Genomic DNA, 27,465 nt, shown 5'->3' on the forward strand with positions numbered 1-27,465 from the left:
TAAAAAGGCTTTTGAACATTATTGTTTTAAGATGGAAGATGCAGATGTGAAGCAACTGATTTCCTGGATTGAGTCAGCACAGCTGCCATATGAAGTTGATGAGTCTGGAACTGTCTCCATTGTGTGTGACCCATGTCAGGTGAGAACTCAGATGAATATATGTTGCATTGAAAGTTTTCCTTTTAACGGCACCTCTTTTGCCATATGACATATTGCAAAGTTTCTTTTGTGAAAGTTTAAGCTTCTATCCAGATTTACTTTGTGCTCACAACAGTCCAGTCTCCTCTCATTCTGATGCTGCCTTTCACACTGCAGCATACATTCTTATATCGTGTACCATACCTCAGTTAAAAAAAATAAAATAAAGTATAAAAATTAAAAGCCTGGGTGAAAGTACCATATCTAATTTGTCCAGTCCATCAGGTTCACCTCCAGATTAGCCTGGGGTTTATTTGTGTACCAGTATGTATTTCTTGAAATTTGAGAGGCTTTGTGCATGCTATACATAGTCTTGTCCACCTCATGGCAGAACGTCATGCTGGGAGAGCTGCTCATGCTACATATCCCAGTATCTCTAAACAAGGGCAACACCTTAGCCTCTCAAGAGGGAAGTTCATAGAATACAACTGCTTCATCTAATTTCTTTCATAACCATCTTGTTATCTGAACCATGACTTCTCATTTCCTCTTACAACACCTCATTCTTACCCCTACCATACCATACCACTGTGTCCACAAAGTCAAGAGGCATTTATTCCATACACATGGTAACTATCTGTCATTTCATTAACCAGGCTTCTCCTCTCCTCTTCATTTATACCTTGTGTAGCCTATTCGGTTTTGTAACTCACACTTCAGCATAATTTTTGCACATTTATGTTTCTTGATGTATTGCAGCTTGAAGGTGCAGTAGAAGGAATTGAGGGAACATTGACAACAGAGGAACAAAACAGCCCTGCAGGCCTCCTCTCTCCGAATTTTGAAGCTGCTCTAGTGGACAAGAATGGTAGGTAGTTAGGGAAACCTCTGTTCATAGCCCTGTACAGAATTCCCTCTCATTTGCTCGTTTTAAGGCAGGAGAAGATGAGCAGTTCTTGAAGTTGTGTATAACTTGGAGAACATGAATGATGCTGTGGCTGAAGAGTTTCTGCTATTTTATTTCTGTTAAGAGCATAGTTCTAGCTTCTTCCTCCCTTTCTTCCAGTCACATCATTTATACATTCTGCTACTGGTAGTTAGCTCCTTATTCTCTTTGCTGTCCACATGGATAAACTTTTTAATTTTTTCCCGTCAGCAACGTCAAGTCCATGTACAGTATCTCTCTCTATCAATCCATTGGCACATCTGAGGGATTTGCTGCCCTGAATTGAGGTCTGTGAAATTTCAGTTGAATCCACATGCACAGCTAAGGGAGAACCAGACGTCATCTCTGGCTTTGATTCTACCAAGGATATGTTCCTTGCAACTTATAATGAAGACTTGCTGTATCGCAATAGAGGGATGTCCCTTTCATTTTATATACTGTATCTAGGTTCTTCCATTATTTTAAATGGGTTCTTTCAGTTTTTTCATTTTTTCAGTCAGCATGCACTTTGTTATTATTATTATTACTGTTATTGAGTGGTAGGTGGTGGCAACCATCATCCACTCACGTGATGTAGTGCTGCCTGCTTCTTCCCTAGCCTTTATCATTCTTTTTCTGTGCCTGCACTTCTCTCTTCCTATTTCTCCCATCTTTCCTGTCACTTCTTATTGCTTTTCTTTCCTTTACAGGTGGCTTTACATTGAGTGACAAGCCAAATGGTTTCCTGTAAGCCAAGAAACCATTTACAACGCTGGGTGGTAACCATATAACCGAACCATATGTGCTCCCTACATGTCAGCAAATGGGTTGGTGGAGGGTTAGTGCTCCTCCCCGTAAAACAAATAACTCAAAGTAAAATGGCCACCCCTTACGGGATTGTGGCGTCTGGCAATAGATAGAGATAGATGGATTATGCCAATGGGTGACTGTACACTGAGTGACAAGTCAAATGGTTTCCTATACACCAGGAAACCATTTAGTACGCCGGGTTGTAACCATGTAACCAAACAGTGGTGTCTGGTGGTTTAGTGAGTAATTAAGGCGCCAGTCAGATTGAGCCTTCACAGGTTTATATCCAAGGGGTGGTTGGGGTTTAGCATTCACGTAATGTCACTCAGCGATGAGTGAGGCTGCTCATTCTCATCTTAAATGCCAGGACCTACTTGCCTAGTCCCAGTCTCCAATGCTCCTTGGGGAAACATAGGAATGGATGATGGATGGATGAATTACGTATGAGTCTGGGGGAAATAGCAGTCAGATAGATTATTTTCTGGTTAGGAGGGCTGATAGAAGGTTAGAGAGGGATGTTAAAGTTATAGGAAGTGAGGAGTGTGTGCAGCAGCACAAACTATTGATTTGTGATATGGTGCTTAAAGAACAAGTGATGAAAAAGAGGACTTATGTACCTAGGAGGAAAATATGGAAGCTGAAAAACCAAGTAGTAAGGGATGCCTTCTATAGCGAGTTGAGGAGAGTGGTGGCTGAACAGGGAGCTGTAGACAGAGGCGTTAATGAACAGTACAGAGCCCTCAAGAACAATTTCTTGAGAGTTACTGATGTAACATGCGGCTGGACAAGAGGACCACCAAGACATAAAGTAACTTGGTGGTGGGATGAGGGTGTAGAAGCTGCAATTAACGAGAAAAGAAGGCTTTTCCGGGAATGGAAGAAGAGTGGTAGCAAAGAGGAATATTTGGCTGCCAAGCGTAGGGCTAGGAGAGAGGTATACAGGGCAAAGTCTGAGTCACAGAGACAATTACTTGATAACTTAAATCATGGGGAAAGGAAAAATACATTTAGGGTGGCAGGTCAGGTGAAGAGGGATAATCGGGATATCATAGGTGAGCAGTGTGTGAAGAATGATGAAGGAAGGGTAGTGGTGAACAGTGAGGATATTAAAGATGCATGAAGAGAGCATTGTAACCGGTTGTTGAATGAGGAGTTTGACTGGGACAGGGAAGGTTTGGAGCCAGCAGATCCAGTGTCTGGCCCTTGGCCTTTGATTGATACTGCTACTGTGAGTGAGGCAATAGGCAGGAAGAGGGTGGGGAAGGCAGCAGGTGTGTCTGGGTTGACTGCCGAAATGTTGAAGGCCTCAGGCGATATAGGGGTGAGTTTAGTCACTGACCTGATAAATAAGATTATTTATGAGTGTGTTGTCCCAGATGATTGGCTGAAGAGTGTAATTGTAAATGTGTATAAAGGGAAGGGTGATGCCCTGGAAAGAGGAAATTATAGAGGTATAAAGCTTTTAGATCAGATAATGAAGGTAATGGAGAGAGTTTTAGAAGGAATGATTAGAGAAAGAGTGAATATTGATGAGATGCAGTTTGGGTTTATGCCAGGTAGGGGGACCACTGATGCCATATTCATTGTTCGACAGCTTCAGGAAAAATATATTGGTAGGAGAAGGGATCTTTATTTTGTTTTTGTTGATTTGGAAAAGGCCTTTGACAGAGTCCCTAGAGAGGTGGTGAAGTGGGCAATGAGAAAGTTTGGCTTGGAGGAGTGGCTGGTTAGGGTGGTTATGGCCATGTATGTGGGTGCTCACACCCAGGTGAGAGTGAATGGAGATTTGAGTGATGAGTTTTCCGTGAATGTTGGTGTGCATCAGGGGTCAGTCTTGAGTCCCATGTTGTTTATCATGGTACTTGAAGCCCTTTCACGTGACTTTAGAAACGGACTCCCGTGGGAGTTGTTGTGTGCTGATGACTTGGTGTTGATTGCAGAGAATGAAAGGGAGGCGGAGGAAAGGTTTAGGAAGTGGAGAGATGGTATGGGGCAAAAGGGTTTAAGGGTAAATGCAGATAAAACAAAAGTGATGATATCTAGGGTTGGTGGCGGTACTGTCAAAGACGAGGGAGAGTGGCCATGTGCAGTTTGCCACAAGGGCGTGGGAAGTAATTCCATCTTGTGTGGTGTGTGTGATAAATGGGTGCATAATAGATGTAATGGTATCAGAGGTAGACTGCGAGATAATGCTGATTTTATGTGTACGGCGTGCCAGGGTGAGCAGGTGGAGATCGTCAGACGTGAAAGGATTGAACTTGCTAGTGAATCTCTTGAGTGTGTGGAAGAGTTTTGTTATTTGGGAGACATGTTGTGTGCTGGAGGTGGGGCTGGAGCTAGCTCTGTGGCTAGGGTGAGAAGTGGTTGGAAGAAGTTCAGGGAGCTCTTGCCTCTCCTGACATTGAGAGGGCTCTCCCTACGTGCTAAGGGGTCTTTGTATGCAGCATGTGTTAGGAGTGTAATGCTGTATGGCAGTGAGACCTGGGCAGTGAAGGAGGAAGACATTCACCGGCTCAGACGTACAGAAATGACAATGATTAGGTGGATGTGCAATGCGTCCCTGCGTCCAAGGCCTGGAGGGGCTGGGTTTACAATGGAAGAGTTGAGAGATAGGATGGGACTGGAGTGTATTGGTGTTGTGATGAGGAGAGGTAGATTGAGGTGGTTTGGACATGTGGAGAGGATGGGGGATGATAATTGGGTGAGGAAGGTGAAAAGTGTTAATATTGGGGGTGGGGTTATGAGGGGTAGACCGAGAAAGACATGGGACGAGGTCATTAAGTGTGACCTGAGGGTTAAGGGACTGAACAGGGAGGCTGCAATGGATCGTGCAGCGTGGAGAGCCGCCATTAGGTGACCAAGGCCGACACATGCAAACATGTTGGAGCCTTTAAAAACGAAAAAGAAAACGATTATATGTGGTAGGTGGGGGCGCTTACCATCCACTCACTCGTTGTAGTGCTGCTTTTCAGTACCCACCCTCTTCTCTCTTCCTTCCGTCTTTCCTTCCTTCCTCTTCTGTCTTTCTTCCCTTCATTCTTTCCTCTTCCTTCTGTGTACTGGTGACTCTACGCTGAATGACAAGCCAAGTGGTTTTCTGCACACCGGGAAACCATTTACTACGCTGGGTGGTAACCATATAACCAAATTATGGCGCCTGGTGGTTTAGTGGGTACCATAATTAAGGTGCTCCAGTCAGGTTGAGCCAGTACAGGTTTATATCCAAGGGGTGGTTGGAGTTTATTGCTTATATAATGCCACTCAGGGATGAGTGAGGTTGGTCACTCTCATCTTAAATGTCAGGACCAACTTGCCTAGCCCCGGGCCCCTGCACTCTGGGAGGCAACACTGGATGAATGAATGAATGATGATGATGATGATTAGTACCAGTAGTAGTAGTAGTAGTGTTAGTAGAAGTAGTAGTAGTATTTTAATTATCACTCCACAGGCACTTCCAAAGTTTTTTCTCTTCCTTTGTTGCCTCCTAGACACTTCCAAAATGTTTACAGAATTCCAGTTAACCCAAGCAACTCAACAATGGTAGAACCATACATCATCACTGTCTCCAATTCTATCAAGGGTATGCCCCGTGCAACTTATAACAAATATTTTACCGTCTCTTGAGGTTGTTTCTCTGTGACTTCTGAGACTTATACTAGATTCCAAATAACCCCACAGGCGCAGCTGACAGAGAACCAGACATCATCACTGCCCCTAGCTCTGCCAAGGATACACCCCAGACCTTGCATGTGGACCAACATTTGCCCCAGGTTATCCCGGTGGAGGAGGGAGGAGTGGTGGAGGCAGGGAAGGCGAAGGAGTACCAAGAAGGGGAATGCCAAGAAGCAATTCAGTTACCTACTGGACAGTACTTTCTACAGACACCAGATGGACAGATTATTCAGGTGCATTTGAGCTCAGAAGTTCCTGTACAGTACAGAGATTTGAACTAATGGTATCCGATATGTCTTGGGGCCAGCAAAGTGTCCATTAAATCCAATATCAGATCTACCTGGGTCCAATAAAGCAAAGGTCTACTGTATCAGCCAATGCAGAGGGAAGACTTTACCTTTAAACTACGGCACTGAGGTTTCCTACCCTTCCCATGGTATGCAAAAAACATCAGATTGCCAACTTCGTAGAGACCAGTTTTATTCCAGTGGTATGAAAAAGAACGTAGTAAGTGTGTGTGCGTGTGTGCGTGCATGCGCACGTGCCTGCATGCATTCATGTTGGGTCTGCATGCGTTTGTATGTGCAAGACTTGGGGGGGGCTAGGATTGTGACTAAGTTGAGAGGGATGGGATTTTAATGCATTGGTGTTGCGATGAGGAAGGTAGATTGAGATTGTTTGGGCATTTTAAGAGGATGGAGGATGACAATTGGGTGTGATATATGGGAAGTGCAAACATTTATGATGGGGTTGTGAGAGGCAGACCATTTGATTTGGGGACGAGGTCATAGAGTGGATAAGGAAGTGAAAGGGAGGCTGCCAGAGATCAAGGAGTGTGGAGAGCTGCCATTAGGTGACCATGGCTGACACATGTAAGCATGTTGGAGCCTTTATAAAAAATATGGTATGGTATAATATATACAATATGAGGCGTCTAGGGGCAGAGTGATGTATCACCAGGGTGTTACTTTCGAGTAATTGTAGTTGAAATTTGAAGAATGTGTACATAAGACGTATAAAGAAAAAACTAATGTTGTTTTATATCAATGTAATGCTCTCAAAAAATGCAATTTAATGAATCCATTGTTTAGAAAAAATAACAAAAAAAAGACAAAACCAAACACACAAACACACTCCTCCATTAGGGGTCATACACAGAATATTAACATGGGTTATAATTATGTGATCCAAATAAAAATAAACATGAAAATTAATAAATTGTGAAAGTTTTATCTTAATGCAATTTCTTGATTTTTGATTAATGTTTATATCGTAAATTTTTAATTAAAAGCATTCAAAGCATTCAATATGGGTAGAGGACAGTGCAGCCCATCAACCACGTGCGAGGTTCAGGGGGACACTGGTGGGGGACTGGCTGAGGCTGGGGGCTAGTACTGAGATGTGGCCTCCCAATGGCTAGCCGCTCGTGGCCTGTATGTCCTTCTGCCATGTGGGAGCAGACTTCCTCTATGGGTTTTCAAGGCCTAAAACAAGTGACGCTTGCCCATCTGCCAGCCAGCCATAAGGGTTCTGTTTTTATGTAGCGCTATACAGGGAGGATCTAGAAGGCTCCACCTACATATTGGCGGGAATAACTCACCATCGGCCAGTTTGGCGCATACGTCACTCTGCCGCTAGAGCACTCAAATATCTATCTATCTATCTGTCTATGTATCTATCTATCCATCTGTATCTATATCTATCTATCTGTCTATATATATATATATTGTGGTAGGTGGGAGCGCTTACCATCCACTCACTCGATGTAGTGCTGCTCTCGGGTGTCTGCCCTTTCCTCTCCTTCCTTCTTTCCTTCCATTCTCTTCTGTCTTTCTTTCATTCATTCTTTCCTTGTCCTTCTGCCTACGGGTGACTTTACACTCCCTCTACTGTCTTTCTTCCCTTCATTCTTTCCGCTTCCTTCAGCCTGTGGGTGACTACATTGAGTGACAAGCCAAATGGTTTCCTGTGCACCAAGAAACCATTTACTATGCTGGGTGGTAACCATATAACCAAATTTTGGTGCCTGGTGGTTTAGTGGGTAATTATTGTGCTCCAGTCGGATTGAGCCGGTGAAGGTTTATATCCAAGGGGTGGTTGGGGTTGATTGCTCATGTAATGCCACTCAGGGATGAGTGAGGCTGGTCACTCTCATCTTAAATGTCGAGACCAGCTGCCTAGCCCCGGGCTCCTATGCTCCCCATGGGGCAATGTAGGATTGGATGATGGTTGGATATATATATATATATATATATATATATATATTTTTAATACGTCCGACTCTGGGCAAAGGCTTCAGGACCTATATCTCAGGGGCAGTAGCCTGTCCCAAGGCCCAGTAGTCTTCCTACACCTCCACATGTTACCACTTCGTCGCTAACACCCACCGTCCATACAATACAGTAATATGGTGCCTGTTAGGTACCATTTACGAGCCGGTTGATGCATCTAATGCTGGATATTGTATAGAACTGCAGGTTACATCCTGTTTTGAAGCCGGATATTGCATAATTTTGCTGAAAATTGCTTTAATAGAGCCAAGCCAGCAGCGCCGAATATTGTGTTGGGCTGGAGATTGCGACAACAGTTAATTGAGAGTTTACTGTATGTACAGTCAAGCCTCGGTAAGTTGAACACTCGTAACCCAGATCCCCGTACAGGTCGGATAAGGGGGTCTCTAGGCGGGGATCCAAATATTCAAAGTTGCCGTATGTAATGTCATATAGAACATTATTCTTTGCACAATTGTTATAAAATACTGTGTACAGTAGAATCCCATAATTAACGATTTCACTAATTAGCAGTTTCTTCCTAAAATAACACTGTAGTTGGAGAAATACAGAAAATAAACTGGAGGATTAGGAATTGAATGGGTAAGGTCTTTCCGCCGAAAGTTAAACGTACATTTAGCGCTCATTCTTTTGTTCATTTTTTTGTGTATATGTGAAAGAGAGTGTAGTGATGCAATCAGTAATGTATTCTGTTAACCCCATAATAACTCAGCGTGGAACATCCCTTTACATTACCAGTGTCAGTGACATCGAGTTAGCATGAGCTATAAAAAACTGTGAACAATTATGGGAAGGGAACGAAGGTCACACTGGTATGTATACATGACTCAGCGCAACCATCCCAAGCAGTCAGGCGGTCACTTAATCTCAGATGTTTTCGTCCATATGGCATATATACCATAATTTTATGAATTCTTCCGTGAATCATAGTGAATCACAGGATGGGTTTTGGAAGCTAAAAAGCACATTGCTAGGTGCACCAGACGATTCTCTTCACATCTTTAAGAAAAATAAATTGATTTTAGAACTCTTAAAAAACTGTTCCGAGGGTGGCTACGGGTGCATGGAAATTTCTGAACCAAGGGCCATTGATGGGTTAAGCCATTAAGCCATACATACGATTGTTTGTTTGCTGCACAATGGAAGATACTCGGTGTACTCAAAGATGGATTTTGTGTCCCAGTTTCCCAACTGTAGGTTAGGTTAAGTTTGGTTAAATTATTAGGTATACTTAAACTAGGTTAGGTTAGGTTTAGTTAAACATTTAGGACAGTCCCTTGAGCCATTACACTGATGGATCAAACAAGAGTTGTCACTGCCGAACAGCTAAAAACAATGGGGAAATAGATATAACAAGAAACGTTTATTTATGGGTACCGCATTACAGTGTCAGTGGTTCATAGGCTATGCAATTACTTTTAAATGTCGTTTTCAGCGAGGCATCAAGAATAAGCCAATTTCAAGAAATAGTGAAGGGGCTTGGAACGTAACCCCCACTGATTTGGGGGGGTTGCTGGAATGTTAGAAACATCACAGTTTTAATATGTTGTACTTTGGTATGCCTTCATACTTGTATGCATAAAGATGTGATGATTTATGCGGATTTAGAGTACAGACCTGTATAGGTCGGACAGTTGCATATCTCGGACCAAGTTACCCCCTAGTTAGTCCGAGTTACTGAGGCTTGACTGTATACAGTACTGTATATATATATATATATATATATATATATATATATATATATATATATATACACTGGTATATATAAACGTTCTCCCTACGTGTCAAGTGGGGTTGGTGGAGGATTAGTGCCCCTCCCTGTAAAACAATTAACTCTAAGCCCTTGTCCACCCCGTTTGGGATACATGGCGTCTGGCAATGAATGAATATATATATATATATATATATATATATATATATATATATATATGAACTAAGTAGTTTATTCCCAGGACACTGTATTCCTATGGGTTGAATAATTGATGATTATAATTTCTTTTACAAAATTGTATTTCAAGGCAGTTTTGAACACTTATCCAGTAAATCATTTTTAATCACTTTTTGTTTTTTCACTGATATTTTACACGTCAAATTACAGAAAAAATGCCTGTTATAGTTTTATTGGTACCTAGAAAGCTATTTAGCAGTTGAAGTTTTTCTGTTTCATAGTACAGTAATGGTATGTACTGTGAGGAAGTTTTAATATTTTGAAACATCCCTGACACATAAAATGGGATTACTGTATGAAGTACCTCCCTGATATGCAATATGATATTTGGTTGTTTTGTTACAGGTTTTAGGCTCCTTGGGTCAGGATTTGGAAGATGGCACAATCCCTGAGATCCAGAAGGAGGATGTAGGTGTGGGTGAGGAGCAGGTGGCGGGAGAGGAGGGAGAAGGAGTGCAGATATTGGTAGTAGGCGGCAGTGATGGCAGAGAGCTGTTTCTCATCAGCACCCGGGAAAGAGAGGCAGAGGAGAGGTAATAGGATGAGAGGGGGTGGAAAGAGAAATTGTTAAAATTTTAACTTTGTGTTTAGTTGATAAATACAGCTTGAGAAAATTGTTAATGAAAAATAAAATTACAAACTCAACACTTCTCATTGCATTTTACCACGTATGTGATGATGCGTTTTATATGTAAGTTAACTTCAGATAAACTTTCAGTGGGTACATGCAGCCTTGTTTAAACTCTTCAGTATGAGACTTCTTTCCATAGGTGAAAAAAAAATGGCATGGTAGCAGGAAGAATGTGGTAAACTATGAAGGGATGTCCTCTTATTGAGGGGTTAACTCATTTTTATTTCAGGCTCCCATTGTCAGTTGCCTCCATTGAACAGAGTGACACGAACACTGAACCAGGAGGCCCGGAGCAGATCACAGTTCACCCTCTCCCCTCTGGTGCTTGGCTGGAGGGGGTGGAGGAGGGAGGGGAATTAATTTCAACACATAGTGATGAACATACGGCCGTACATGTTTCCATCCCAAGCACAACAGAACAGAAATTGACAACACAAGATTCCATGGCACTGAAGTCGGAACTTTCTCTTAAGTGTAAGTGTTAATTACTGTACCCTGTGTTTTTAATAATTCATTGACTCCTTCCTGTAGCCTCTTCAGTCCAATCATATATATATATATATATATATATATATATATATATATATATATATATATATATATATATATATATATATATATTTTTTATTATATATATATATATATATATATATATATATATATATAATTTTTGTTATCTTAAGGCATTATCATTTGGGTAAGGAGAGATAATTCCATTCACTCATTATGTTAATAGCCAGACATCTTCCTGAGAGAGGTGGCTACAAATGATTTGCCTCCATGTCACTCTGTCTTTTGCCATCAAGTCCCCCTCTGTCCAGCTCATATGCCCCTCACTCATATACAGTACCTTTTCACCCCTTTCCTCCTTCTTGTTCTCATGTCTCCTCTTTTCCTCCCCTTTCCACCTAACTCACATACACTTTCCTAGCCAGTCTCTCGCTCCATTCTCTCCACATGGCCAGATAATCTCAGGGTACTTTAAATGGTTCCCAGCACATCACTCAAGATCACAACTGTTTTTCAGCTGAAACACCAGATAAGGGGATGCTGGTGAAGACAGAGCGTGGGGATATGATGGCTTACAATCTGTCTTCGTTAACTCAGCTCACCCAGTCCAAAGCCCCTGGAGGGAAGACAGTGCTGCAGAATATTGCCTCCCTTTTTGGATCAGCAGTAAGCACCAGGTTTAATTTATGTAGTGTGTCCTTGTTTTAACCCCATCACTTTGATGGATGTATATTTCATTTATTTTTGCTACTGCTGGACTGTTCGATGCAGCTATGGAAAGACTTCAGGCTGATGGGAGTTAGATGTAGCCAACAGGAACATCTGTACTACCGATGGGAGTTAGATGTAGCCAACAGGAACACCTTCACTACTACTGATTGTAGAAAGAATAAAATATAAAATTATGTCACAGAAATGAGGGGGCTAAATCTCAGTACTTAAATGTATTAATTCAGAAAGCCTTTGTATATTTGTAGAAAAGTGGCAGTTATAATTCCATTACTACCTGTAAAGCAATGCTAGTTTCCCCCAATTTACAGTATCATTTAGGATTCATCCATTTATCTCTGTCTGGACATTGCTACTCCTCACCCTGCCCTAGGGTGGGAAAGGAGGTCCGGATGATGATGATGATGATGATCTCTCTGTCAAAATGCCAACACCTTAATCGCTTACTTGGTGGCCACAAACAGATTACCTTGTCAACCTGTCCTCTGCCATTCATTCCCCCCCCCAACTCACATCCCCCCCCCAACTCACATCCCCCCCTCTCTCTTATATCTCTATTTTATCTCTCTTAGTCACAGAGACTTTTATTTGATAACCTAAATCATGTGGAAGGGAAGAATATGATATTTAAGGTGGCAGATCAGATGAAGAGGGAGAATTGGGACATCATAGGTGAGCAGTGTATGAAGAATGATGAAGGAAGGGTCGTGGTGAACAGTTGGAATATTATAGAACGCTTGGAGAGAGCATTACAGTCGGTTGTTGAATGAGGAGTTTAACTGGGACAGGGAAGGTTTGGAGCCAGCAGATCCAGTGTTTGGCTCCTGGTCTTTGATTGATGCTGCTACTGTGAGTGAGGCAATAGGCAGCATGCAGGAGGGGAAGGCAGCAGGTGTGTCTGGGTTGACTGCTGAAATGTTGAAAGCCTCGGGAGATACAGGAGTAAGGTTAGTCATTGACTTGATAAATACGAATATATATTAGTGTGTTGTCCCACATGATTGGCTGAAAAGTGTAATTGTAAATGTGTACAAGGGGAAGGGCGATGCCTTGGAAAGAGGAAATTATAGAGACATAAAGCTTTTAGACCAGATAATGAAGGTAATGGAGAGAGTTTTAGAAGGTATGATTAGAGAAAGAGTGAATATCGATGAGATGCAGTTTGGGTTTATGCCAGGCAGGGGGACCACTGATGCCATATTCACTGTTTGACTGCTTCATGAAAAATATATAGAAAAGAAAACGGAACTGTACTTTGTTTTTGTTGATTTGGAGAAGGCCATTGCCAGAGTTCCCAGAGAGGTGGTGAAGTTGGCAATGAGAAAGTGTTGGATCGAGGGGTTGCTGGTTAGGGTGGTTATGGCCATGAATGTGAGTGTTCACATCCAGGTAAGGGCGAATGGAGATTTGAGTGATGAGTTTTCCGTGAATGTTGGTGTGCACCAGGGGTCAGTTTGAGCCCCTTGTTGTTTATCTTGTTACTTGAAGCTCTTTCATGTGACTTCAGAAATGACCTCCTGTGGGAGATGCTGTTTGCAGATGAGTTGGTGTTGATTGCAGAGAATGAAAGGGAGGGAGAGAAAAGATTTAGGAAGTGGAGAGATAGTATGGGACACAAGGGCTTAAGAGTAAATGCAGATAAAACAAGTGATGGTATTCAGTGCTGGTGGCGGTACTGTCAGAGAAGAGGGAGAGTGGCCATGTGCGATTTGCCATAAGGGCATGGGAAGTAACTTCATCTTGTGCAGTGTGTGTGATAAATGGATGCATAAGAGATGGATTGGTATTAGAGGTAAACTGCAAGATACTGTTGATTTCATATGTGCAGTGTGTCAGGGAGAGCTGGCAAAGATTGCCAGGTGTGAAAGGATTGAACTTGCTGGTGAGTTTCTTGAGTGTGTGGAAGAGTTTTGTTATTTGGGAGACAAGTTATGTGCTGAAGGTGGGACAGGAGCTAAGTCTGTGGCTAAAGTGAGGAGTGGTTAGAAGAAGTTCAGGGTGCTTTTGCTTCTCCTGAAATTGAGAGGGCTCTTCCTCCATGCTAAGGGATCTTTGTATGCAGCATGTGTTAGGAGTGTGATGCTGTAAGGTAGTGAGACCTGGGCAGTAAAGGAAGAGGATATTCGCAGGCTCAGATGTACAGAAATGGTAGTGATTTAGTGAACGTGCACTGTGTCCCCGAGTGCAAAGCCTTGGGGGGGCTAGGTTTATGATGGAAGAGTTGAGAGGTAGGATGGGACTGGAATAGATTGGTGTTGTGATGAGGAGAGGTAGATTGACATGGTTTGGGCATATTGAGAGGATGGGGGATGGTAATTGGGTGCAGAAAGTGAGAAGTGTTAATGTTAGGGGTAGGGTTGTGAGGGGTGGATAGAAAAAGACCTGGGACAAGGTCATTGACTGTAACCTCAGGGATAAGAGACTAAATAGGGAAGCTGCCAGAGATCAAGTAGCATGGAGAGCGGCCATCAACTGACCAAGGTCGACGCATGCAAGCAAAAACAAAACAAAATGAATTTCATCTCCAGTCTCCCCCCTTCCCTCCATGTCACTCACATATGCTGTTCTTATCAGCCTCTCATTCTCCATCCCATAATTAATAGCTGTTGCAGGAGTTGGATTTTTATTTATTTATTTGTTTTTTCCCATGATGCATCCACAGGCTTAGGATGGCTGTCATCCCTTTAATGTACAATATTGGCTTACTCTCAATGGGCTTTCTGCTGTTACCCCCAGAAGCGGCTAGAATGGAATTCAGTGCTAACTCCAACAATTCTGTGACATCCTTTTGATTTTATTCTTCTTCCTTCCAGATGGTTTTATTCAGCTCGGACCTTTTATACTAAAGAGGTTAATGAAGTTTATATCTAAACTGCAGCTCGAAAATGTCTCCTATGTAGAGTGAAAATCATTTAAAACAAAAAGAAATATAATAAAAAAGATATGCCATTTAGCTGAAGGGATTGTTTTCATTTCATTCATTCATCATCTAATTCAGTGTTGCCCCATGAGGAGCATAGGAGCCTGGGGCTAGGCAAGTTGTTCCTGACATTTAGGATGATAGTGACCAACCTCACTGATCCCTGAGTGGCATTACATAAGCATTAAGCCCCAGCCTCCCCTTGGATATAAACCTGCACTGGTTCAATCCTGTTGGAGCTCCTTAATTGCCCACTAAACCACCAGCGTCATAGTTTGGTTATATGATTTTCACCCAGTGCAGTAATTGGTTTCCTGATGTACAGGAAACCATTTGGCTTGTCACTCAGTGCAGAGTCACCCATAGACAGAAGGAAGAGGAAAAAGTGAAGGAAAGAAAGACAGAAGAGGAAGGAAGGAATGTAGGAAGGAAGAGAGAAAAGGGCAGTCACCCAAGAGCAGCACTGCATCGAGTAAGTGGATGGTAAGCGCCCCCACCTACCACGTAAGGGATTGTTTAACCTCCACATTTCCCTGTAAGCAATGTGAATTTCACCCAGGTGCTGTTTCATGGTGCACCATGAATTATGTTTTAAGGTGGCTAATGAAGATATTTAAATCTTCCACTTTTTTTTTTTTTTTCCAGTCACACAGTTGATCCCTCTTGTATTTGATGAATTGCTTAAATTGCACTGCTTTCATGAACTTATTTTCCATCATTTGTCTGACTCGCATGATGTATCACAGAAATCTAGTACATCTGAGAGACACAGTATCTATGCTTGTAGAGGAAACTCTTAACAGCTAAGCTACTCCTTACTCACAATCATGTTGCAGAGATTCATACCTTTTTTTTTTCTTTCTTTTTTTTTTTTAAGATAAAAGTTCTGCGGCCAGTGGATGAGAAGAAGGAAGCAAAACCTGTCCGGATATGTAAAAGGTTTGTAGATATAATTTCATTCTTGTTGCCATTGCTTGGAATGAATAAGAGATCTAGTGGTAAGTGCCCATTTTTTTTTTTTTTTTTTCACTGAACTGTGTGAAATAAGCTGCAAAAGGATGATAGTTTGAGCTAAGCTAATGTGAAAAACTAAATTAATAATAGTTTCAGTAAGTTAACAGTAGAATAGTAGATAAAGATGGGTAGAACCAAACTGGGTAGGTTAATTTAGGGTTAGGTTATGTTTTAATTTTAGTTGTAATGAGGGATGAGCTGTTGTTCACCTTCATCTTATGGACTGAGTAGCCTGACCCTGGGCCTCAGTGCTCCTTATTGGGCAGTAAAGGGTTGGATGATAGATGAATGTTACCATAACACTGGTTTACAAAAAATTTGAGGCAAGCATGAAATTAGGTGTTCTAACCTAATTTTGGGGTGCTGATATCAGATTCGAAGTCCGTTTTCACTCATCACCTCTAGTTTTTGAGATATACATGTATGTACATGTATACATATACTGTAGGCCTAGACCCAAAATATTCGCCAAAAATCCATTTACCGTCTTATTTTCTTGGAACTTGGTTTAAAACGCGCGCCACAACAAGCTCAAACATGTCAAGCACTACACGCAGAAGGACTGGGGGTCTAGGAGCACTTTCGTGCCTGGGAAACACAGTGGCCAAGAAAATCCTCTGGTGGACATGAACAAGATGCTTCTTCCCCTTCTTCATATCAAGCTTGGCCTTATGAAGAATTTCGTGAAGGCCATGGACAAGGATGGCGCTGCCTTCCAACACCTGTGCACTCTGTTCCCAGCTCTCGGTTCTGCTAAGCTCAAGGAGGGCATCTTCATCGGACCTCAGATCCGAGAGGTGCTGAAGGATGAGGTATTCGAGGGGAAGCTCACCTTGAAGGAGTTGAGAGCATGGGAAGCATTTAAGGTAGTCTGCCATGGCATTCTTGGTAACACACGGGCACTAGATTACCAAGAGCGTGTCAAGAAGTTGTTGCAGGCTCATCAGGATATGGGGTGCCAAATGTCTCTCAAGATTCACTTTCTCTACTCCCACCTCAACTTCTTCCCCCAGAACCTCGGAGCAGTAAGCGATGAACATGGGGAAAGGTTCCACCAAGATATTACTAAGATGGAGAGCAACTACCAAAGCAAGTGGAACCCCAGCATGATGGGGGACTTCTGCTGGATGCTCCTGCGCGACATCCCGGAGACAAAGTACACCAGATTGTCCAAAAAAACTCACTTCTGACTGTGTGTAGTACTATGGTGTGTATATATGCTTATATCCAAGCAATAGTAATATTTAGTTATGTCATTGTTCTGTGTCTGTTATGTTTCGTTCTATAATATGCCATTTTAATATATGAAATAAACTCATTATATTATAAATATATGCATTATAATAAAAAAGAGGATATGGGAAAGCAAAAAAACTAGAGGCGATAGAGCAAAACTGTTTAGAAATTTGAATTAAGCATATAAAAAGTAGTCAAAAACACCTATTCACATGCTTGCCTCAGATTTTTTTTTTTTTTTTTTTTTTTTTTTTTTTTTTTTTGTAAACTAGTGTAATCAGCCTGTCAGTTGACAGTAAGTTTTAAAATGACATAATCTCATGGCAGTTGTGTGTTGCACCTTCACCGTGAGGGGTCTTTACAAAGCTGGAGAAAATTGTCTGTTCATAGGAAGAATTATTTAAAGAGATGTAATGTAACACCAGTACATACTGTCCTTGTAATTATAAGTCATTGATGTGTTCAGTGTACAACAGCCTTTGTATAATGTAAACTTAAAGCAAGAAACAGTATAAAAAACAAAGGACATAACAAGGAGCTGCTTTGAGTTTACCTCTGATTTCCAGCCACATACAGTACTAGGTGGTGGTCTAGTGGTCTTAGGTGATGAACAACACCAAAAAATTATGTGCTCAGTTGGAAAAATGCTAGTTAGATCTCCTTGCTGATGTCTGTGAGCATCATGCCTTGAGAGTAAATGTAGAAAAGAGTAAAGTGATGGTTATTGAGAGAGGAGGTGACTTGCAGTATAATGTTACGGTGAATGGAGAGAGACTGGAATTGGTGAGAGAGTTCAGATACTTGGGTACAGTGATAGAAAAGAGAGGAAAATGTGCAAAGGAAGTGGAAAGTACCTGTACAGTGACACAAGGAAGGAAGGTAGCTGGAGCAATGAAGTCCTTGATAAGAAACAGAGGCTTGAGTGTTGCAGCTGTAAGAGGCTTACATGAAGGAGTGTTAATGCCAACTTTAACATATGGATGTGAGACTGTGGTGTGGCATGAAAATGAAAAGTCAAGAGTGAGAGCAGTGGAGATGGAATTGCTGAGGAATGTGTGTGGAGTACAGAGAGTGGATAGGATACAAAATAATGTGATTTGTGAAAGATATGAAGTAAGGAAGTCTGTGGACACCAGAATCAAAGAGAGTGTACTGAGATGGTAGGAGCACGTGAAGTGAATGGTTAACAATAGAGTGGCGAAAAGGTATATATGAGTGAATTTGAAGGAGGGAGGAGGCGAGGTAGGCCAAGGAGAAGGTGGAGTGATATGGTGGATGAGTGTGTGAGGAAGAGAGGTTTGGAAGTCGGTGAGGCTAGGGACCTGACAAGAGATCGAGCTGGCTGGATGAATATTGTGAGGAGAAGTGTATGATCAGGGATTTGGCACCCCTTTTTAACATGACATCGTCTGGATTGACTCTATTGGATACTTTTATGTAAAGCTACAGAGCGTGGTGAATGTTCTTGGCGTAGAAGATAGAGCCAGGATTCCGAGGGCTTGAATGATGAGTGAAGGGAAGCGTGGGCCATTGGATTGGGCAAATTTGGGCTGTCTGGACATTGCTACTCCCCACCCTGCCCTGTGGTGGGAAAGGAGGTCTTGATGATGATGATGATGTAATCTCCTCAATATCATAACCTACCATATTTTGTTTTCTTATTTCTGATCCATCAGAGCATGAGACATTACTGAATTAAGGAGTAATTAAAAATATCACCAAATGTTGTAGATACCTTACTTGGTTTTTTATCTGGTGTCAGTCTCTGTATATATATGTTAGATGATCTCATTTCCCACCTTTTATTCATGTTGATGTCAGCAGTGTTTGTTTTGTCATATTCTTTATGGTAAAATCATGATATTCTCTGCCACTCACAGACCGTTACTTTTCTCGTGTGATGACTGTGGAGCTACTCTTCATTCTGAGCGTTCCCTGGAGAGCCATCACCGCCGCTTCCACCGAGCCTGGCAGGAGGAGTGCCTGGTGTGTGGTGAGAAGTTTCTCAACCTCCAGTGTGTCCGAATGCATATGATTGACAGGCACGGGAAGGATGGAGAGCCTTACAGCTGCTGGCGATGTGACCTTGAGTCTCATGACTTGAAGGAGTTCCTGAGGCATCGCAAGTGTCATGAAACATCACGTCTGTGCCGTCACTGTGGCAAGAAGTATGTTACCCCCAAACTTTTCCAGGAGCATATACTTACCTGCAGGGCGAGGAAGAGGAGGAAGAAGGAGGATCTGGAGGAAAGTGGGGAGGTATTAGAACCTCATGATTCTTCGTCATTAAGTGGGAAAGATGTGGAAAACCACCTGCTGAAGCAAAAGGAATCTGATTGCAATCAGACAAGAAGAGTAGGGTGTAGGGTAAGCACTGATAGCAGCAGAAGGCAGACCAAAGAAACCACAGAATCTGTTATTGGTGGAGATAAGTACGATGGTGAGTTTCAGATAGAGTCAAAATACTATTGGCGACAGATGAAACAGCTGGAGGGGGAGATAGAAAGAGGGAGGAAACGAGTAGGAAGAGACAGAACTCATCGATGTTACCTCTGCTTCAAGCTCTTCCCAACACCTGCTAGTTTAGCCACTCACAAGGAAACATATCACCAGGCCAACTCAGAACGTCCAGTCAGGGTTAAAACTGATATGGGATTAGATGAAAAAGAAGATGAAAATGTTGAGCCAAGTGACCAGAAGCCATTATATCTAAACACTGTAAATGAACCATTGAAGCCACAGGAATTGTGTCTTGAGGTGAAAGTGAAAGAGGAACCCCCTGAACTGTTAGAGGAATATGAAAATGTGACAATTATAATGGACGCCCAAACATGCCATATGAGGGTCATTAAGCCACTCTGTGTTGCATGTCAGGCCCACACCACAATAGACTATAGAAAACAGTCTCGCTGGTTTGCCAAAATTGCTGACAGTGAACAGTCAGCTGCCTTAAAAAAATTCCAGCAGTTCCTCCCATGTGCAATAAACCCCGAAACGATAGTGGAACCATGGGTGCTGTGCAAGCAATGTGCCACTCTTATTGATAAAATATCTGAGATGGAGGACAAATTGGTATCTATGAAGCATAATCTTATGACTAGGATTAAAGGAGAGTCTGTAGGTGACCAGGAAATCCAAGGTCAGTTATCTAATCATTTAAGCTTTTTGAATGAACAGATAAACCAAGTTGGAGAACCTGATAGAACAGAAGTGAATGGAGGGAAAAATCTGGCGGATATAGAGGCATACATGAAAAAAACATGTGAGATAATGGAGATTACACGTCCCCAAAGAAGAAGAGGTCGACCAAGGAGACAGCCGCAATCAGAGAAGTTGACTCCAGTGTTGCCAGCCGTGGAGGAGTGTGTGAGTGGCATAACCCAGTACATAGCTAATGGGATTAGCAGTGGGGAGTTGATGAAAGATATGCTTTCTGCCTCCAAAAATACTAAAAACTATCCCATTCTGTCAACCGCAGTTACTGGAGGGGAAGCTCAAATTAAACAGGAACCAGCTCCAGACCAAGCTGATGTGGAAACTAACAAATCAGATCATATAGAGTGGAACGACATCACTTCCTTGGCAGCCCAAGGGGATGATAAGTTTGATGTGGTGAAAGCAGGTATTGATTCTGAGTCATTTTCTGCTGATATGTTGTTGAAGGGGCTTGTAACAGGCAACAGTGAAATGAGAAGGGGTGTTGGAGATGGGAGTGAACAGTCTGTTGATGATTGGACTTCTGAAACAGTTAATAACCACAGTGATTCGTCTTCCAAGCTCTTTGTTGTGCCTTCTTACAGTGAAATGGAAGGGTCAGATGGTGAGACTTGTCTGAAGGATCAAGGTCATGTGGGTTCAGTGAATGCTGACTCGACATTTAGTGAAAGAGTTTTGCCAAATGAGAATGAAACTCAAAGAAAAGTGGTGGAAGAAGCATCTGAAGAAACCAGTGATCAGAATCATCACAACCTGAAGGAGATTAGAAAAGGAGATAAAATTGGATATGAGCAATTGAATCAGCCAAAAACAAGACCGCTGGTAAGTTGTTCCGTAAAGATAAAACTTACCAAGACATAAGTAGGGCAAGTTCACTAGTTTGGATGCATATATATATATATATATATATACTGAAGCAGCTGCATCAAAAATGATGTTTACCCTACTTTATTATTGTACATGTGTATGACTCATTTGGTAACTTTATTCCTGGAAAAACTAAGTGCATTGTGATTTTTGTACTTAATTGTGTAAGTGGGTCAGATTGGGCCGTTGTTGTGTTGTAGTTCACCATAATAGGGTAGTAAATTACATGAGTTGATGGAATTTAGAGGGAAAGCAGTTCAGGTACTGTTACCATACCATACATTATTTTTCATTTCTGAAGGGGAGAAGCAAGAAGCAAGCTAGGGTGAGGGAGGAGCGAGAGAAGATGTGCTACCGTGTTGAGCCTGAGACTGGTGGGTTGAAGCCGTGGCGATGTCGAGAGTGCCACAAGGGGTTCTCCACCCAGCGCGGTGCCTGTGATCACTATGCCTCAGCTCATGGTGGCCTCAGTTACACCTGCCAACATTGCCCTGCATCATATGTTAGAAAGAGGGACCTTATTGGACATTATAATAGGGTAAGTAAGAGGGATAGAGAGTCTGTGTACAGTATATTCATTCCTACTGAATTTGATGACTCATGGAAATTAATGGGTAATGTTTACTTTTCATTATCTTAGTTTTTAATTCTCATTCGTTAGAATTTACTGTACTTTTTATAGCCAGGTACTGTACTGTATTTCATTCTGTTTTGTATGAACTTTGGTATACAGTATATTAGTGCCATTGAACTGTATTTGTATTTTATTGCAGTATTTTTATTCTTTGTGGTAGGTGGTGGCAACCATCATCCACTCACTTGATGTAATGCTGCCTACTCCTTCCTTAGCCTTTATCATTCTTTTTCTGTGCCTGCACTCCTCTCTTCCTATTTCTCCCATCTTTCCTGTCACTTCTTATTGCTTTTCTTTCCTTTACAGGTGGCTTTACATTGAGTGACAAGCCAAATGGTTTCCTGTAAGCCAAGAAACCATTTACAACACTGAGTGGTAACCATATAACCAAACCATACGTGTTCCCTATGTGTCAACAAGTGGGTTGGTGGAGGGTTAGTGTCCCTCCCTGTAAAATAAATAACTCAAAGTAAAATGGCCACCCCTTACGGGATTATGGCGTCTGGCAATAGATAGATAGATAGACAGATTTTTATTCTCCATCCTTCCTCTTCTGTCTTTCTTTCCTTCACTCATTCCTGTTTCTTCTGCCTGCGGATGACTTTACACTTCCTCTTCTGTCTTTCTTTCCTTCATTCTTTCCTCTTCCTTCTGCGTATGGGTAAGTCTACACTGAGTGACAAGCCAAATGGTTGCTTGTACACCAGGGAACCATTTACAATGTTTGTTGATAACCATATTACCAAATTATGGCACTTGGTGGTTTAGTGGGAAGGTTTTCCAAGCAGATTGAGCCTATGTAGGTTTATATCCTAGGGGTGGTTGGGGTTTACAGCTCACATAATATCACTCAGGGATGACTGAGGCTGGTCACTCTCATCTTAAATGTCAGAACCAACTTGACTAGCCCTGGGTTCCTATGCTCCTCATGGGGCGACATAGGATGTTGGATGATGGATGGATGGATTTTTATTCATATACAGTATTATAATTTTTTTTTTATGTGACCTTGTGTCTTGGGCAGGTACATTTGAACATCCGACCATACAAGTGTAAGGTGACCAGCTGCCCAGAGACATTTAGTTCCCACGGTGAGCTGTACCGGCACCTGAGTACTGCACACCCGCCCCCAAGTGGCACCAGCCCACCGACCTTCCCCTGCCATTTGTGTGGGGCCTCGTTTGCACAGAAGCGTTACCGCGATGCACACATATCCATTTGTGTCAGTCACACCACAAACACATTCCCTTACAAGTGTCCCATGTGTCAGAAAGGGTTTAAGGTATGTTGTGAGAGACTAATCTATCAGTTGCCTGTCATTATTGTGATAATCAAAATGAAGAAATAAATGAATGAAGAATACCCACATACTGTACTGTGATGAAATTTTATACTGAGTTTAGTCTGTCTTAGACCCTCACCATAGCAGACTAGGATCTGAGATAGAATGAACTGTGATATCCTGACACAGTTTCACTGTTTCTGTATAACTGATCCATTTAAAGTCAATATTGTTATGTGAAACAAGATAGCATGAATGACTGAGCTTTATCTCAGTCAAATTATTTTGCAGTGTATTACTAATACACTGCGGCCACCCTTTGCGGGATTAGGGCGTCGGGCTATAGATAGATAGATAGATAGATAGATTACTAATATTTATTCATTAGCTTGATCACTGTATCCTAGAAATTTGTTGCAGTAGGTACTGGTACCTAGGATTCTTTCCATGGTGCTCTTTTTATTTCAATCTGTCTACTTCAGACACAGTATTAAGTAATCCTCCCCAGATATTCTGATTCATATGTACAGTAATTGATTCAGTGAGTTTATAATCTTAAATTCTGGCAGAGTAATTAAAGAGGTTTTGATAAATCAGTGGAATGTGGGCAGGCTGTTAAAATTTCATATGATAGTGTTTTTGCAAATGTTCTCTACAGTATTTATTACTTTGGTCTCTTCACACAGCTACACCGGTATATGCAGCTACACATGCGCACAGTTCACTGCTGTAAGGATGAGCAGTACTTTTGTGAGCTGTGCAACAAGGTGCTCACAGACAAACGCAATTTGGTATTGCATATGAAAAGTCACCTGGGCCAGACCAAAACAACATGCCAAGTCTGTGGTAAACAGTTCGCCAGAAAATCCTACCTGTGGACCCATATGAGAGTACACAGCAATGAGCGCCCATACAGCTGCACCCATTGTCCCAAGAGCTTCAAGCAGTACAGCACATGGAAGAGCCATGAACGCACACACACAGGGGAAAAGCCCTATCATTGTACTATATGTGGGGCAAATTTTTGTGCAAGTTCTTCCATGTCCAAACACATGCAATATGCCCATTACAAGATAAGGGACTATGTGTGTGATATTTGTAAGAAAGCATTCATTAGTCGTGCAAAACTAGATGAACACACAAAGGTTCACACAGGGGAGAAGCCCTTTAAGTGTCCTGTATGTGATCGGGCATTCAACAAGAAGAACAACCTCAGGACACACATGTATGTCCACTCAGCAAACAAAAAGTACAAATGTGAGGTGAGTTGGGTGTACTTTGGTTAATGATCATTAAATATACTTACTTACTTTTTTTTTTTTTTTTTTTTTTAAGTAGCCCATATCACCTTTAACCATTTAGGATTTTCAAAATATCATGGTTATGTAGTTAAAGATGTATGTGGTAAATGCGTATGTTAGGCGGTGAGGTAAAGAAGTTGATGAAGCTAGGAAATTGACAGGGGATCAAGTTAGATAGATTTGTAGATGAGCACATGATGAGGATTTGGCACCACTTTTTTTTTTTATTCATTTATTTTTTATTTTTTATTTTTTTAATGATAGTCAACGACTGTCATGCAGAAGTATGTGAAATGCATCTCTCATGAAACGTACCACCCAGAATACATGCAGATGGCTGGACCTTTGAGTGGAGCCAGGATTCTGGGGTCTTGTAAAATGTTTCAGTGACTCTGGTCCATTTCACTGGGCATGCTGTTGATAGTTTTCCATCTTTAATGCATTCTCTCCTTGTTTTTCTTGGACCCTATCTCCCTCTAACCTTAGGGTGGAAAAAAAAGTTTGGAATGTTGATGGAATTGTTCTTTATACTGCCAGAGTGTAGTACTATATGCCATGGAATATATCGTTATGTAATTACTGTACCAGAGTTTTTTTCCCATTACTTTTGATAGATTCAGAAATATATTTGATTTTGCAAGTTGATTAACAAGTTTTTAAGCTGATGTATCAGTAGATAGCTTTTATTTCACACTGCACACATGTCTGTGTGGTGAACATCCATTAAATTAGTGGCTTTCAATTGTAATGGTGATGAATATGATGATGATGATGATGATGGGAATATGTATATTGAAAGTGGTGGTAGAAATTTTGTTTTACAGTATTAATTGGGTAATATTTGTTGTCATAGTTATACTATTATCATGATTCTTCCTGCCAGCTCTGTGGTGAGGGATTTATGCGAAGATCTGCTGTGGAAACTCACATCCTGGAAAGACACAACCTCACCTCGGACTTCATCATATCCAAAAAGAATAAGGAAGTGCCAGGAAATGAGGGGATTACAATGGCACAGTTTATTTCACTCAGAGAGAAGGAAGAGGAGGAGGAGGAGGAGGAAGATGAAGATGAAGATGAAGAGGAGGAGGAAGAAGGGAAGGAAGACACGTACATAGTGGTGTATGCTCAGGATGGGGTAGAGGCCAGTGGGGAGATGCAGGTTACTGTGTTAGCTGAGGAGGCAGCCTCTAATCAGGTGAGGTGATTGATTCTGTTTGACAGAAATGAAAACTTAGCAAACTGACAGGAAGAAAAACTTGGTAAATGAACCATTAGAAAAACATGGTAAATTGGTGGTAAGAAGGTTGTAATCTATCTGTCTATCTATCTATTGCCAGACGCCTCAATCCCGTTTGGGGTGGCCACAAACAAATCACCTCCAAGTTGCCCTGTCCCCCGCCATTTCACTGCCCTGCTCCCAACTCACACCCCCCTCTCTCATATACCTCTCCACCCCATCCCTCCATCTCATCCTCAGTTGTAATACATGTCCAAATTATCCAGGGTTTCAGCAACAACAGCAACAGATGGTTGGCTACCATCAGTGGTACGAGCTGCTACCATAAGCATGAATCGTGGCTACAAGCATGTTACCCAGCCACAAAGTCATCTCTCCTAGGGAGGAAACTAAGCCACAACAAATAGTCACAGTGTTCAAAGTGAGACACACAGTGTGACAATCTTATTACACATTACATATTTTTTTCTTCCAACATTTTCAGCAACTGTTTGTAAGTAATTAGCAGGTTTGGCTTCTTGGTTTAGCTTTCAGTATGTAGAAGCATCAGCCGTACTATGACCAGCCTCAGTATGGAGATTCCTTGTGATCACTATATCATTGAATATTATTAATTTTGATTTATTTGATATTAAGAAACACATAGTATGTTGATTGAAGAACACAGTACCGGTACAGTAAATTTACGCTAAAAAAAAAAAAAAAAAAAAAAAAAGTGACAGTAAGAAAAATTGTAAGTTGGCAATAGGAAAAACATGGTAAACTAATACTGTATTAAGAAAAATACAGTATAATGAAATGACAGTGAGAAAAACTGTAAGTTGGCAGTATAGAATACGGTGTATTGAAGCATAGAAAAACATGGTTGTTGTTGTTGTTGTTTACATTGTTGAATAACCCTGGTCTGTCTGGCTGAGCAGACCCTTCAACTGCCTGCAAGCAATTGCCTCTACAAGTCCATCCTGTGCTGTGAACTGAAGTTCCTTTACAGTAGACAGTGCCTTGTCAGAGTGAGCTGGGGGGAAGGGGGGGAAGTGTGGTTCCCACCACATTGCATCTTTCCACCCAGTTAACAAAGGCACCATTGTATGTTCTACGTCATCCTGGTATTTGGTTATATGGTTACCACCCAGCATTATAAATGACTTCGTTGGTTACTGGAAATCATTAGGCTTGCCACTCAGTGTGCAGCCATCTTAAGTGGAAAGAGTAAATTGATAGTAAGAACATACTAAGTTGAGAATTACTCTGGCCTTGATAGCAAAAAAGCTGCTTTCAGAAAAGGCAACATATAGCGAGGTCATATGTATTATTTTGTTCATAATTGCAGTGCACGTTAACTAATCTTTCCTACTTTCCCCAGATTGATGTCAGTGCTCCCCTTGCCCTGGACCACCAACCCAGCCCAGATGAGGACACCATTGCCTCCAATGTTCTCTCTGAGATTGTCCTGGATGGGGCGGCATCAGGTGTTCCTCATGACACACTCACTACGCTTATCTCACCTGCTGATGTGACACAAGGGATAACAATAGGTGACACAGGTATAGCAATGGGACAGGTGATGGAGGTGGATGAGGCAGGAGAGCTGAGGCTGGTGACAGGGACCACTTTATAGCCAGAATTAGAATTAACCCCTTCAGTCTCATAATGTATTTTAAATTTTATTCTCACTACCTTGCTACCCCTCACCCTGCCCTAGGATGGGAAAGGAGGTCCGGATGATGGTGATGGTGATGATGACGATGATGATGACTACCTTCACACGATCTTGTTCACTCCAGGGAAAGAAGTCGAGTTGTAATAGAGTTAATGGAGATTGTGTCTAGTGCCACCACTACAGTCTTTTCTCCAGCATTTACAAGATTGCCTGGAAGCAGTAAAAAAAAAAAAAAAAAAAAAAAAAAAAAAAAAGTCATTAGATTTAATGTGGTAAACAATTCACCATAATGGGATGTGTTTAGAAATTATTCTTACTGCTGCCAGTCAGTTTTATTCGGATTATGAGAGACATCATAACAAAGGGGTTAGGTGTTCCCTCAGATGCATAAGATAGCCTACCAGTAACCAAAAGAAAAGTTAAAGTATATCATTTTACTGA

General features: G+C 41.7%; 1 protein-coding gene across 1 annotated transcript; it reads left to right on the plus strand.

The window, feature by feature from the left end:
- Positions 1 to 31: 31 nt before the first annotated feature.
- LOC145416771 (uncharacterized) lies at positions 32 to 27,272 on the plus strand. The gene is made up of 14 exons (XM_080285693.1): positions 32 to 139; positions 898 to 1,006; positions 5,552 to 5,778; positions 10,130 to 10,317; positions 10,645 to 10,889; positions 11,443 to 11,591; positions 15,452 to 15,513; positions 18,705 to 19,038; positions 19,171 to 20,862; positions 21,209 to 21,445; positions 22,566 to 22,823; positions 23,510 to 24,085; positions 25,008 to 25,322; positions 26,728 to 27,272. The coding sequence occupies exons 1-14, from the start codon at positions 32 to 34 to the stop codon at positions 26,980 to 26,982; spliced, it is 4,755 nt and encodes a 1,584-aa protein (XP_080141819.1). The 3' UTR covers positions 26,983 to 27,272.
- Positions 27,273 to 27,465: the final 193 nt, after the last annotated feature.

This window comes from Coenobita brevimanus, chromosome 107 (genome assembly GCF_032717465.1).
Source record: "Coenobita brevimanus isolate Jiangsu-jjx chromosome 107, ASM3271746v2, whole genome shotgun sequence".
NCBI lineage: Eukaryota > Metazoa > Arthropoda > Malacostraca > Decapoda > Coenobitidae > Coenobita > Coenobita brevimanus.

Excerpts from the sequence above, each read along its gene's own strand:
- LOC145416771 (XM_080285693.1), top strand. The coding sequence starts at position 32 with ATGGAAGATGCAGATGTGAAGCAACTGATTTCCTGGATTGAGTCAGCA. Across the intron at positions 140-897 it reads TTGTGTGTGACCCATGTCAG|CTTGAAGGTGCAGTAGAAGG; the intron begins GTGAGAACTCAG and ends GATGTATTGCAG. Across the intron at positions 5,779-10,129 it reads CAGATGGACAGATTATTCAG|GTTTTAGGCTCCTTGGGTCA; the intron begins GTGCATTTGAGC and ends GTTTTGTTACAG.